This window comes from Arvicanthis niloticus, chromosome 2, assembly GCF_011762505.2.
Source record: "Arvicanthis niloticus isolate mArvNil1 chromosome 2, mArvNil1.pat.X, whole genome shotgun sequence".
Taxonomy (NCBI): Eukaryota; Metazoa; Chordata; class Mammalia; order Rodentia; family Muridae; genus Arvicanthis; species Arvicanthis niloticus.
This window is the reverse complement of record NC_047659.1, coordinates 41,518,952-41,531,518: the sequence shown is the minus strand read 5'-3', so window position 1 is coordinate 41,531,518 and position 12,567 is coordinate 41,518,952. Positions and strand designations below refer to the sequence as shown.

Here is a 12,567-nt window from a genome sequence, read left to right as displayed (position 1 = left end):
AACAGGTTGTATCTGTGTGAAATTTCCTTTCCTCAGGCTACAAAAAAGTATGTACCCAATAGGGCAGAAAATGTTGAAAGAGGTTCCTTCAGGGCCACTTCCTGTTCTACATTTCCTGTTCCACAATCTCTTTTTTCTCAAGTGAACTGTTAAATCAAAATGGTGTCCATTGAGAAAGTCAGGGAAGGAGGGGCAGAAAGGGATGAAGTGTATATGATATTTAATGCAGGACTTGATACAAAATGTGTTCATTGTATATACTTCATAATTTGACTCACTTGAGATCTATCAGAAATAGTAAAAAAATATATATAGTGTTCAATTCAAGTCTAAGAAGTATATTATGCTTTAAGGTGTTTATTATAAGGCTCATGAGAACTTAATTAGCATTTCATATTATATAAGTATAAATGTGATGTGTATGTATATATACGTATATATGTTACACACACTAATATTTCACTTATTTATTTGTCTGGTGTGTTATTGGGGGAGCAAATGTGTCAAATGATATGCATGTGAAGGCCAATGGATGACTTACAGAAGTTGGTTCTCTTTCACCTTTTGGGGTCAAGTGTCTAATTTAGGTCATTAGGCCTGCTGAAAGCTCCCATTCTTGCTGAGCCATCTGGATGGCCCTAATTTTGCTTTTGTTTCTTTCTTTGTTTGCTTTGAGTGAGGTAGGATCTCCCTATGTAGCACAGATGGCCTAGAATTTGAGATCTTCCTGCCTTTGTCTCCCAACTGCTGAGATTACAGGTATGTGTCATTATGCCTGCCTGTAATTATCATTATAATACAAAAGCAATTTAGATTCAATTCTAAATCAAATTACACATAAAATCTCTGAATCCTTTGTACTGAGTTTAAGTAGCAATCTATTTTTATTGTTAAAAACTGTTGCGAAAAATTTGGTCTTTGGTGAACGTAGTCAGTTAGCTGATATCTTATTTGACAGTGATGCATAGAATTAATAAAAGCAATCGGTAGGAAGATGAACTATCAAGGACTCTTACCAAATTCCCAACAGACAGCACACTACTGAACTGCTCGGTCATGGGGTAGTGTTCCATGGCCATGAAGAGCGTATTTAACACAATGCAGATGGTGATCGCCAGGTCAACAAATGGATCCATCACTACCAGATTGACGACATGTTTTACCTTTAGCCATGGCTTACAACAGTCCCAAATCAGGCACATATTAGCAAATTTATACCAGCAGGGTGGGCATTTCTGTCTGGATTCTTCAAGTTCTGGGGAGGAAAAAAAAAATAAACACACTCATGAAACCTTTTGACTTTCTCTTTATCAGTCTTTGGTTTAAATTGCAGCAATTCTTTAATAAATAGTCGAAATGTACTTTTAAAAGATAAGATAACCAGTTGAAAAAGTCAGAAACACTTACGGGTTTGTAGTCACATAGAGAGCAGACATAGAAAAGCTAACGCTCTCTGGTGTTTCTCAGGTAAATATAGTTTTTAAGACTCTACCTGCAGAGCTGATCTTTTAAAAATGTCTACAAGGTTACAAGAAAAGAAAATGGCCAAGCTTTCATTGCATACACATTCATCTATAATCCACATAGAATAAGGGCCAGTGTGAGTTTGCAGTCTCCTCCAGAGACATTGTCACGGCTTAGGTGAGTCACTCGGCCACTTGGTCTCTTGGATTAGATGTCACTGGAGGGATTTTAATGAGGAACGTTTAACAGAACCATTTCCCCACGTTAAAAGCTCTCATATTAATGATAAAATCTGAGTTACACGGGCTTCTGTATGAAGTTTAACAAGTTTCCTGTTCTCTTGATTCAGACACATCAGTGTAACCAGAAAACTTTTTTAAAAAGAAAACAATTAACTGAATAAAGTGGGGTTCTCATTGTTATCATACCAACACTTTACCAAGTGAGATTCAAGTACTATTAATAAAATACAAGATTTAAAACAGAAAATTCATTGAATTATATATCTCCATTGGGTCTATTTTAATGCACTGAAATCTGCAACTATTATATCAAATATATGAAATGTAATTTCATGTTAAAAATGTTAAAAGAACATGCAATACTTTAAAGAAAGATTTAAGCTAAATGGCAACATAGCATCAAACTTATCTGACAATTGTCTACAAGGCTTTTTGATAATTTCCTCTAAAACTAAGCAAATCACAGACTTTCTAGATAGATGATGTCTGTTTAGTAACTACTAACAACATCTTTTGGGAAACTATGAAGTAGTTCTTTGGTAAGATGATTATTTAGCAGAATCTTCAGTGGGAAATGGTACCACGTTTGGTGGATTCTGCCAATACCAGTGCAGAAAATTATCTGCTCTGCTAAACATGTGACCATCTCTTCTTAGCACTCAACAGAAGGAAGCTTTCTTTGTTCATTCCATGGCAGGTGGTCTCTGGCCAGTCACCTTAGCACTATTGTAGCAACTAGGGCATTCCTCCACCATTGATGGAGCTTACAGTGAAGTAAAATTTATAAGGGAGGAGGCAGCATAGAAAAAGGAGACGAATGTTGCTAGATATTTGTTCTGCTAATAAACATTTGCTACTTATTTATGCAATAAGGTCAATCACTTCCTTAAATGAATTTATTCTTTACCACTTTAGTGGAATTCTGTTAAAGGTCGACATTTCAAATTTCCCCTTGGATACTGAAATTCTTTAAATGAAAATTTTATTTCCATTCCTTATGACTTGTAATTTGGTAAACAATAAGAAATGTTTTAGTTAAGTTAGACAAAAAATCCCATAAATAAAATTATTATCCACTTTAATTGTTTATTTTATATATGCATTATTACTTTATAGATGCTTTCAATACTACCAAACAAGTTTATGCTCACACAGGAAACAAAAAAAATTATATAACTTGCAACAAATAATAGAAGAGAAGCTGCAAAATTTCTGTCTATATTCTATTAGAATAAATTCCGTTTTTAATTTATACAAACTATGATATAGTAGAAAAAGAAAAGCAAATAGCATAGCACAGAAAATAAAAAAGAGAGAAATCAGAGAAACATTCAAAGGGAAAATTCAGCAGGTGCTGATGGTCTTGACACTAGGAGAAGTCGGAGCAAAGTTGCTTTTAGTTCTAAAACAAAATCATTCAATTATTAATTCTGCATAGGAAGGTCTCCCACTTTGGAACAAGCGAAGTGCCCAAGAGGGGACTACAGCCATTCCTCCATAATTCCTGTGGGGATTTCTCATCTTAGCGTCAGCAGCAGCTAAGTTCATATCCTCTCTTGCATCTTAATACTTTCAGTGCTTTTATCTTATATCCCAACATATACATTAACCAAAGTGCATCTACGAAATTCTTTATACAATTCTGCATTCTAAAATATCTTTTGCTCATCATTAATCAGGACTATGCATTGCTCTGGGTAATGAAGAGTTGGCTGTAGTAGAAAAGAAAGAAAGCAAAAGTGGCCAGCCGCATTAACAAGCCTGGTTTATGAAAAGGAAGGTGAACCAAATTTTAGAAGAAACCACATTTAAATAAACAGATAATAACAACTAAGAAACAGCTCAACCATTATGTGAACAAGCAGGACCGTATCAAAGTAGGCTTTACTATTCATGTTATGTACAGAAGATTGCTGCCTATTATCTCTGGTCATTGCCACATTCAAATTGTTCACATGAAACTTTAAAAAAAATTTAGGTTTCCATCGTAACCAACTACTGGAGACATGTTTCCGTGGAGGAAGTTGTGAATGCTTTCATTCTAAGCACTGGATGCCAATTTGTTGACAAATCCAATTTGTAATGGTTTGATTTTTTTTTCCCCTTCTGTTACTCCTTACATTACTTTGAACTTAACACTACTAGAAGTGCAAAGCATGACTGTCAGTTTGGACTTACCCTGGCTCCTTCTCTACTTCCTGCTTTGGGGAGCAGCCATGCTGCTGACATCGGAAGCAGAACCACTGGCCCCTTCCTCTCAGTGGTTTTGCTATGGCAAGGAGCAGAAGACCAGAGACTCTTCAAAAGATTTACCTGGAGGGATAGGGAGGAGCAAGCTACTGGCAGCTGGGGGGGAGAAGGAGTGTGAGCTAAGCAGGCAAGGTTGGAGAAGAATGGACTTGAGTTTAATATCCCATTGAAGTCAATAAAAAGATCAGGACTCTGCGAAAACTGGGTCTTATACCAGTGTCTTGTCCATGATGACAGACATCAATTATGGTAATTTTTTCTGGTTATGACTTTCAGGCTTTTGATATTGAGATCATGAGAGTTTTGCATTGTAACTAAAAATACTCTTTCTAAGAATCTACCCAGTCTCAGAAGAAACTATTATTGGGAAGGGAGATATATACTGGGCAGAGGTCCAGGGAAGGGAAGAAAGATAGTGGAGATATGAATAAGATACAGTGTATATGTCTATTAAAATTTGAAAGGAGTTTTAAAAAATAAAGTCATGCACACACTCATTTTCTCTCACCCTTGTGCTCCTTTTATTTTATTTATTTATTTATTTCGCTTTCTATTTTGACTTACATATTCAAACATACTTTTACATATGTGGGGATGGAAATCAGGGAGGCTTGTAAAAGATGGAGAGATAGATTACATCTTATATGAAAGTAGGAAGGAAAAATAAGGACGAGATGGACAACAGAGAAGGGGGTTATACGTGAATACATTTTACACAAACATGTCTTCCACGTATTGAAGTTGACAGCCACTGTTGATTTCACTTAATATAAAAAGGAAAAAGAACCACATGAGTTTACAAAAGTAGCATAATAGAACAAATAATAACCATAGCATCTGTTGACAGTCTTCAGCATGCAAAGAACGGGGGGGGGGGGTGCTTTACATGTGTCATCTTATTTAACGGTTATAACAATGTTATGCCTGAATATTACAGTCCATATTTTAGCTGAAAAAATGAAATTCAAATCATAAATTAGTACATTTAAACTATCACAGTGCCTGGAAGTGATCACAGATCAAGCTGTTCTCCCAACTTTTATTTTGGTAGTATGAAATCCAGCCTTGTAAATACTACGTTATCTATTCAGTTATAAGCTTCAAACAAGGTAAAAAAAAACTGATATGTTGTGATATTTCCTCGGTGATAAAGAGAGACAGAGAGACACAAGAGAGAAAGAGAAAAAAAAGAGAGAAAAACAAAAGCACAACTGTAAAATTTTGAACACAGCTTCAGTGAGGCATGGCACCTTAATTCACACTTGCATTTATAACTCTGGCTGAGTCAATAGGCTTCATAACGTGTGTTAACGTGTTATGTTTTGTAATTTGTCAAATGTGTTAGCACCATAGCGATAAGCAGAAATCCGTCCGCTGTTACTAATGTCACTGTCAAGCTTAAGGAGTTTAGGATGTAAGGTCTGGAAGTCTTACTCCAAATGTACCTTGAGTTTGTGGCAGTTTCCTAGAAGCTCGTTTAACAGTCTACACAAAAGAGTGGAATCCATGTGCTGTGCACCGATTTCGCTTTACCTTTTAAAAGAAGTGATGATGTTGTAGTGGGTTGGGGAGTCTTGTCTTGAAATTTAGGCAAGGGTTGTCACATCATTAACCACCTACTGTCAAAGAGCAATGGTGGGAACTTTTGACTTACCTTCCATAGTGTTGGTCAAAATGCTGGCCATACTCATTGCTCTTTGTCTTGATGTCGGGTCTTCCAGCAAGTCCATAGAAACATGGTAAGAACTGGACCTCCTCTTCCTTATTTCTGTTTCAGTAGTTGTGCCCTGAAATACCAAAGTTCCAGACGACAAAATAATCACTATTCTTGGCGGGAACAAACCCCCAAAACACCCCAGTTGTAGATGCTACTTAGCCAAGAGTTCTACATGCTTCCTCAGATGTAAAGAGTGTCTTACTTTCTCATTGCAGTGGTAAAATACCAAACAAAAGCAGCATAAGAGAGAAACTCAATTTTGACTCACAGAAGTTTCAAGTAGGTACAGCCTACATGGAAGGGGAGAGTTGGCAGCAGAAAGGGTAGGCATAGTGGCAGGAGGAGGGGCCTGGCCTGTCACATTCGTGTGCTGTCTGCACTCAGGAAGCAGGCAGTGAACTGAAAGTGGAACCAGGTTATAAAGCCTCAAATTCCATTCTCGGCAACCCAGCACACTCTTATGTCCGCTACCCATTAAGGTTCTACAACCTTCTCAGATAGCACCATCAGCTAGGGACCAATGATTGGTACATATGAGCCCATGGTAGGCATTTCATATCTAGACCACAATAGCTCCTTGCGATATCCCTAGAATTACCATATTAGGACTGTTTCTGAAAGTTTATAAGCCCCTCAGTCTTCTGTAATGCCAGCTTTCTCCATGCTAGAGATTTGGCTTGGAAGGACCAAAATTACTATTAACTTTATAAACACAGAGAATCTCACCCATTTCAACCTCCAGCTTCAAACTGAAATGCCTTGTTCCTGATGTACACCCAGATTCAGTTTTTAGATCTTTACAGACAGGTGTGAAAAAAAACATCATTATATAACATGTGTCCATAATAGTTTCCTAAAACTGTGAATTCTGAATATAAAATATTTTCTTTCTTTTTTTTTTGGAGACAGATATCATTGGACAATATCCATATTTTAAAAAAAAACAAATCTTAGCTAACCTATCTTTTCATCTTATACTTATGAAACAGATCTATTCACAGCTGAGCTACTTAATAACCCTTGGGACATGCCAATTGGAGTGTTTGGATGTTAGCAGTCACACGATGGCTCAATTCTTCCCTGCTCTAAAAAACTCTCTATGTTTGGAGCTAGGTAGGAACATGTTCCTACTTCAAGACACCAAACATGGTGTTCACAGTCAAAGGACAAAGGAAAAGAATCTCAAGGATTTCAAAGGCAGGTCTGAGTGACTCAGTGATAAGGAAGCCACTCTGAGTTCTGTGAGTGTTATTGCTATTGCCTAAATAACAAAGTAAGTGTTGCTTATGAATCCAGACATCACGGGGATGTGAGCAAGGACCATTAATGCTGTGTTTACTCATTTGCAGAACTGTGTCCTTCAAAGTCATTTTTATTCAACTGATGTTATCACGAATGGGAATAAAGATCCATGCTACCAGCTCAGATTAACTTCAAGGAGTAGTTGAATCAAGGAGATAAGAGAGAATCCATCACTGAAAATAAAACTATTAAAGTAAAGATGAGTTCATGGAATGGACATATTTACCCCCTGAAAGATGAACCTTTTAATAAAAAAAAAAAAAAAAAAAAAAAGCAGAGGCCACATACTGATCACTCCGTCTCTTCACTTTAGGCAAAACTACATTCCAACTCCAGATCTATGTAAGTTTTAATGATGGATTTCAAAATCTCTAATGATATTACCTGGCTAATTATTCTGAAGTTTAATGGTCTCAACAGAATTTATGTGTAAATAATAGAAAATAATGTGTTTGGCTTGGGACATGCCATTTGTTTACCATGGTCTGTTTTCTGTTCATATGTCCCCATTGCCAATGTGTGTATCCCTTCAGCTTCTTCCACAGGACAGAGTCCTGCCCCAAAGCATTGACATCATGGCTGACAGAATGAAGATTGGGAATTCACAGCTTACCTGGTTATAATTGGCTTGGTGTCAAACCAAGTTCAATCGATCTTTGTGATATAGTCTATATTCTGATAGAGTAAATGTATGGTAACTCCTGACTAATGCCATGGCAGTTCTGATATATGGACTTGCAGTTATGCAAAGAAATTGGGAGTTTTATCCCAAGGGTAACAATATCTATGATGGGCCTACTTCTATATTCAAGAAGCATGTGGACTGTTTCATAAGAAAAATATTTCCTGGCCCCTTCTGCAAAGCTTCACTTTCAATAGTTCTAGGTACAGCCAGAAAATTTGGATTTTCCAATTCTGAGGATCGCCTGAGAGAGTTTGAAGCATGGCTTATGAAACACTGTTTTTTCTTTATCTACTCATCAAAAACGGTAACACTTCAGCACTACACAAATCTATTAGAGCCTGGATTGAAGTAGCTCAGTGGGACAGCGCCTACATTACATGCACAGGAACTCTGCTTCTGGTGACCTCATCACCCTCCCCCGCCAGCGTTTCCATTTCATCACAGAGCTCATTCACATCCTAGAACATTCCTTTCCTATCCCAAGGCATTTGATTTATTTGTTTGTTTTATATGTCTCTGGTGTTTTCATTAAACTCTGCTTTGATTTTGAGAATTAAGGGGAGAGAGAGAGAGAGAGAGAGAGAGAGAGAGAGAGAGAGAGAGAGAGAGAGTAAGCCAGGCAGTGATGGCACATGCCTTTGATCACAGTGCTCTGAAGGATGAGGCAGGCAGATCTTTGTGAGTTCCAGGTCAAACTGGTCTACAGAGTGGGTTACAGGACAACCAGAGATATACGGAGAAACCCTGTCTCTAACAAAAAGAAAGGAAGGAAAAAAAGAAAAAGAAACAGTGGTTTAAATGAAAGTATTTTCTTCCTTCCTCCTCTGTTCTTACCATATAAGAAAATCCAATAAAATGTTGTATTTCACTAGGAATGGAATGTAATAGGGCTTGTACACAGCATATCTGGGGTGTCAGATTTTAGTTCCTGAATGTACAGGCCTCAATTATCCCTTTGTAAAATGAGCATAAATTAGTAACTATTATAATAAGGAGTTGTGAGGGTTCAATGAACTAACCCCACAGTATTCTGGGCAGTGCATCATACATAACTGGGTAAAATTATTTCTCTAAGGAGATGTGACATTTCTTTATCATTTTTCTTGTCTGCTCCACAACAGAGTTCTACTGCTTCTGTGGCTTTCTATTTTTTCAGGATTCTTGGAAACTTCCCTGAGAAAAAAGGCTGAGAAGAGGCCATGGGAAATCAGTGATGAGCACCAACTGTTGTCATATCCCAGGGTAAGATATTCCTCTAAGAAGTGATTGAAAACTATCTGGACCATTATAACATGTCACCGAGGGATGTGTCTGCTTTAAAAAAAGATATAAAAGTAATTACACAAAGGAAATTCTAATCTAGATGAGGAAACTCTGATGGGATCAGACAACATGGCTAAAGTAATTTATAAAGGTCGAGTAACGTTTCATTTAATGCCAACTTGAAGAATATCTTGTTTTATAAAGGGACCACCCGTGATACATCCCAATAAACATTATTAAGTTGGAAATCTTTTCCATATGCTTAACTTGGGGGGACTTTGCATATAAGAAGAATTCGTGGCAATAACACGGAAGTTGAAATCCAATAGAAAAAAAAAAATCTAATGTGTGACTGTAGCCTGTGCTGTTCAAAGAGCCTCTTTACTGATGTAGGGTGGCTGGGTCTTTAGAGTTGGTATTGGGAGAAAGGCACACTATGAAAAAATGCAAGAATTGTGAAGTAAGGGATTCAGATAGAATTAGTGATAGTCTGACACCAAATGGAGGTATGAAGTTGTTTTAAAGGAACAGGATAGCAAAACTTCTGAAATACATATATATGTTTCTGTGTGCCTGTCTTTTTATATGTGTATATATAATCATGCTCATGTTTATGTTCTTTAATTTCTTAGTATTTAATCATACTGATAAGTGTGGTAGTATAGGCCTTTAATCCCAGTGCTTGGGAGGCAGAGGCAGGTGAATCTCTGAGTTTAAGACTAGCCTGGTCTATAAAGAGAGTTTCAGAATAGCCAGGGCTACACAGAGAAAACTTGTTTCAAAAATAATAATAATAATAATAATAATAATAATAATAATAATAATAATAAACAATGATGATAATAATAGTTACATGACTGCACGACAAAAATGTGGTTTGGCTTTTACATTAAACTGCAAACTATAAGAATAATAATGAACAAATGCGTCTACAAAATTCATTGTATGATATTAATTTGTAGAGATGTGGTGAGGGTTTTTTAACGAGATAAGTCCATAGCTTCATAAAACCAACCACCTCTTGGCCTGGAAATAACAGATGCAGGAAAAGTTATCATCTGTGGAAATCAAAACCCACATTCCTAATTGTACCCGCATGCCTTCTCTTTCTGTGCTCTCAGCTATAGCTTTAATGGGCCTCACCTCTGGTAGAAGCTGCCCCACAGGAGATGTGAGCGCAGAGGGACCTCCAACCAGGGAGACCACGCCATTGCAGTCCACTGCACTGTGCATCTTCCCATTCATGGGTAGAGTAGGTATCCCCCGGGAGGCACGGCTGGCCTGGCTGACGTTGCTGGGGCGCCTTTCTCCATGTCTGTGTGGTACAAATAGAGAGTCTCTTCTGCTGTCGTTGTCCTCAAACGTGCTGTGTTCATCGTCTGCAAAGTCATTTTCAGAACCAATATCCTTCACTCGACCTTTGAAGCTGAAAAGGCTTGCTCTACTGTTGCGTCTTGGAGAAAAAAGGGAGCCTCGGATGCTCAATAGAGACTAGAAATAACCAAAAGGAACAAACAGGTGAAGGGAAATAAGAACTTGCATCCAGAAGAAAACGGCTTGACCCGCTGGTTCATACCTGCTGGCTACCTCAGGATAAATCATCGGGCAGGAGTCGAAGGCTCCCTTCCTGTACTAGGTACTCAGCACTTTGGTTTACTTTCCTACACTCTTCCTTCATTTTCCTCCTGTTCTGTCATTTTCTTTGCCAAAGCATAGTTTAAAAGCACTCCCACAATGCTGTCTAGTCTTATTATTGATGCCTGGAGCAGCAGTACTTGCTAGACCATTCTCTTAGAACTGAATTTCACCTAACGATTCAATGGAAAGTAATTAAACACACACCTACATTTAGGCCTTTTGAAGCTCAAAATAGATGCAGTAAGAGCTCACAAGTGGCCACACCCTGAAGCAGAGCCTCCCCAGAGAAAAATCAAAGCTGGCTCGATGGTAGACCTGCATAATTATAGTACAGAAGCAGCTTCTCTCCCTCCCTTTGCATATTTTATAATGGCCTTCATGAATAAATTAAACAAATCAAGCTGAAATAACTGTATGATTCATTTCCTGATTTCCACTCTTCTGTCTCAAGAAATCTGAACAACACGATATTAGCAAAAACCCGTTTTCAAGTAAGAATCTGATCACCGTCATTTAGCATTTTTTTAAAAAAAATAATAGCCTGTTTCCTTACTCTGCTTAGCCATCACACACCAACAGGGATAACTTACCTCTTCTATGCCATCAGTCTGTGTTTCTAACCTCTGCTACACATGCGGTCACTTGACTACTGGCCATTTCTTTGTGGTTCATAAGACCCTGTACCTTAGGAAAGGCTCCTCAATGCTTGAATCGTTTAATTTCTAAGACACTAATTCAATCCCGAACTCTAGAAGCAGGTCAACGCATGTCTAGCAAACTAGAGCACTCCATCCCTTTAATGCATGGAATGCTTTATAGAGGGATCTGGGGTGTTGCTTGGTTCACCGAGAATCAGCACTTCCTTTTCCAATTATTGGGAAACAGGTGCCTTTTCAGCTCTGGTTGTTGAGACTACTGGGTCTAAGGGTGACAGTGTATATCATGCTAGACACATAGGAGAAACCTTGGATGACATATGAATAAAGACATGGTTAGGCCTGTTCCCTACATACAACTTGCTGTCTTAGTCACTGTTCTGTTCTGTGAAAAGACATCACCATCAAAGCAGTTTTATTCAAGACATTTAGTTGGTTTCTTGCTTACAGTTTCAGAGAGTTAGACCATCTCCCTCACGGTAGAGGAGAACATGGCATCAAGCCAGCAGATACTGGAGAAGTAGCCGAGAACTACATTCTAATTCATAGGCAGAGAGAGCCTTGATCTAGTGTTCGCTTTTGAAACTTCAATGCCCAACCTCAGTGACAGATTTCTTCCAACGAGGCTGCACCTACTCCAATAAAGTCACACCTTCTAATCCTTATAATCGTTTCAAACAGTGTCACTCCCTTGTGACTATGCTCTCAATCATATGAGCCTACGGGGCTGTTTTTATCAAAAGCATCGCATTCCACTTCCTGCTGCTCATAGCCTTATAACCATATCAAAGCACAAAATGCATTTAGTCCAACTTCAAAAGTTGCCGTCTATTACAATTTCAAGACTGCTTAATATCCAAGGCCCCAAATCTCTTCTGAGACTCAAGGCAACCGTAACTCCTTATATAAATCAAACACCATATCTGTCTAAAACTATGCATAGACATTATTTACATAATCCAATAGTTCTGTTTTATGTAAGCCATTCTGTATTGTATGTCTATAATTATTAGTAGAAATAATACAAATTCCATAATTTAATATGGTGAGTTTGATCTTTTTCCTCTTTGAATGATTTAAAGCCAAATAAAATTTTGTGCCTACAATTGATTCTTATATTCTTTGAGCACCAAGTATTCTTCCAATTTTCCTTTTAGATAATCAACTTTTCTTCAATGATATTTGTAATACTTATACCACATCTGCATGTGTCAAATACTTTTTTGTGTTATGTGTCTATGCATTATTCACAAAGCAAATAACATTTAAGAAGACAGACTTATCCCTCTATAGATGTTATTTCTTCCCATCCCTATCCCTAACCCATCTGTCTTAGTTACTTTTCTATTG

The 12,567-nt window shown here is 37.7% G+C and overlaps 1 protein-coding gene across 4 annotated transcripts in view; it reads right to left on the bottom strand.

The window, feature by feature from the left end:
* Positions 1-12,567, bottom strand: part of LOC117703068 (sodium channel protein type 2 subunit alpha-like) — a 130,702-nt gene that overhangs the window by 46,163 nt on the left and 71,972 nt on the right. For all 4 annotated transcript variants that reach the window (XM_076928833.1, XM_076928836.1, XM_076928834.1 and 1 more), the window contains exons 12-14: positions 10,067-10,414; positions 5,611-5,743; positions 1,017-1,255 (exon numbers count right to left, since the gene is read on the bottom strand). In XM_076928833.1, coding sequence (XP_076784948.1) covers positions 1,017-1,255; positions 5,611-5,743; positions 10,067-10,414 — 720 coding nt within the window. The remainder of the gene's footprint in view (positions 1-1,016; positions 1,256-5,610; positions 5,744-10,066; positions 10,415-12,567) is intronic.